This window comes from Myotis brandtii, unplaced genomic scaffold (assembly GCF_000412655.1).
Source record: "Myotis brandtii unplaced genomic scaffold, ASM41265v1 scaffold1956, whole genome shotgun sequence".
Lineage (NCBI taxonomy): Eukaryota > Metazoa > Chordata > Mammalia > Chiroptera > Vespertilionidae > Myotis > Myotis brandtii.
In genome coordinates, this window is record NW_005357294.1 from 108,480 (window position 1) to 109,492 (window position 1,013).

The 1,013-nt window shown below is 66.1% G+C and overlaps 1 protein-coding gene across 1 annotated transcript in view; it reads right to left on the reverse strand.

Moving 5' to 3' along the window:
• Positions 1–1,013, reverse strand: part of TSTA3 (tissue specific transplantation antigen P35B) — a 4,166-nt gene that overhangs the window by 502 nt on the left and 2,651 nt on the right. Inside the window, exons 7-10 of the mRNA XM_014538653.1 lie at positions 714–780; positions 577–656; positions 346–445; positions 3–73 (exon numbers count right to left, since the gene is read on the reverse strand). Of these exons, the coding sequence (XP_014394139.1) occupies positions 18–73; positions 346–445; positions 577–656; positions 714–780 (303 nt within the window). The 3' untranslated portion in view covers positions 3–17. The remainder of the gene's footprint in view (positions 1–2; positions 74–345; positions 446–576; positions 657–713; positions 781–1,013) is intronic.

Consider the following 1,013-nt stretch of genomic DNA (forward strand, 5'->3'; position numbering starts at 1 on the left):
ACCACCACGCTCACGGCTCACTTCCGCGCCTGCTCGTAGTTGTCACTGAACCAGGCACAGGTCTCCTTCACAGCTGCAGGGGGAGGTGAGGGCGGCAGGTGAGGGCAGGGCTGCACGGAGCTCCAAGGGAGGCAGGGTCGGTGGGGTCCCCAGCCTCAAAGGGTAGTCACCCCTGTTTCCTGCTGCCTGATGAAGGTTTGAAGACCAAACCTGCCAGGCGTCCACCCCTGGCTGGAGTAGGAAGCTGAGGCCTAGGGCCAGGCAGTGGTCGCCCAGAGCCAGGAAGGAGAGGCCGGGAGGTCGTGAGGGACGGGGGCGGGAGGGCCGTGAGGGGCAGGGGCTCACCCTGCTTGAAGGGCGTGAACCGGAAGTCGGGCAGGTAGGCCCGCAGCTTGCCGTTACTGGCCGTCTTCTTAAACTGCCCGTCCGACTTGGTTGTATCAAACTGGGAGCCTGGTCAAGGCCATAGCAGAAGGGGCAGCCCCGCCCCCAGCCTGCCCTTGAACCTCCCCCGCCTTTCCGGGGAGGCTCTGCCCTCCAGCTCCCAGGGTGAGCCCCATCCGTTGATCAGGATACGGTGACCTCCCCGTGGAAGTCCATGGCCTCCACCACGGCCTCCGCAGCCTCCTGGATGGAGACTTCATCCTCCTCGCCCACTGCAGGGAGCGCGGGCCGAGGCCAGGTCAGCCTCCGCTGCCCGCTGCAGGGGCCACCTGACAGGATGATGGGCTCCACCTCATTGTACTCCCGCAGGACCCAGAGGAAGAGCCGGGCCAGGTCCTAGTCAGCCAGGCAGGGTCAAAGGCCACAAGTCATGGCCACATGGGGCCCTGTCACCTCTCCCAACAGCCCGGCTAAGACCGGATCCCTCCCTTGGGTCAGCCCTTGGCCAGCTCATCCCCAACGGGTCCAGTCCTCTCTCCCGCTGAGCTCAGCGCTGCACCCAGCAAACCCATGGGGCTCAGCGAGGACCAGTGGCTGCTCCTCCAGGTGTCAGCCAGGCCTCCCCCTCC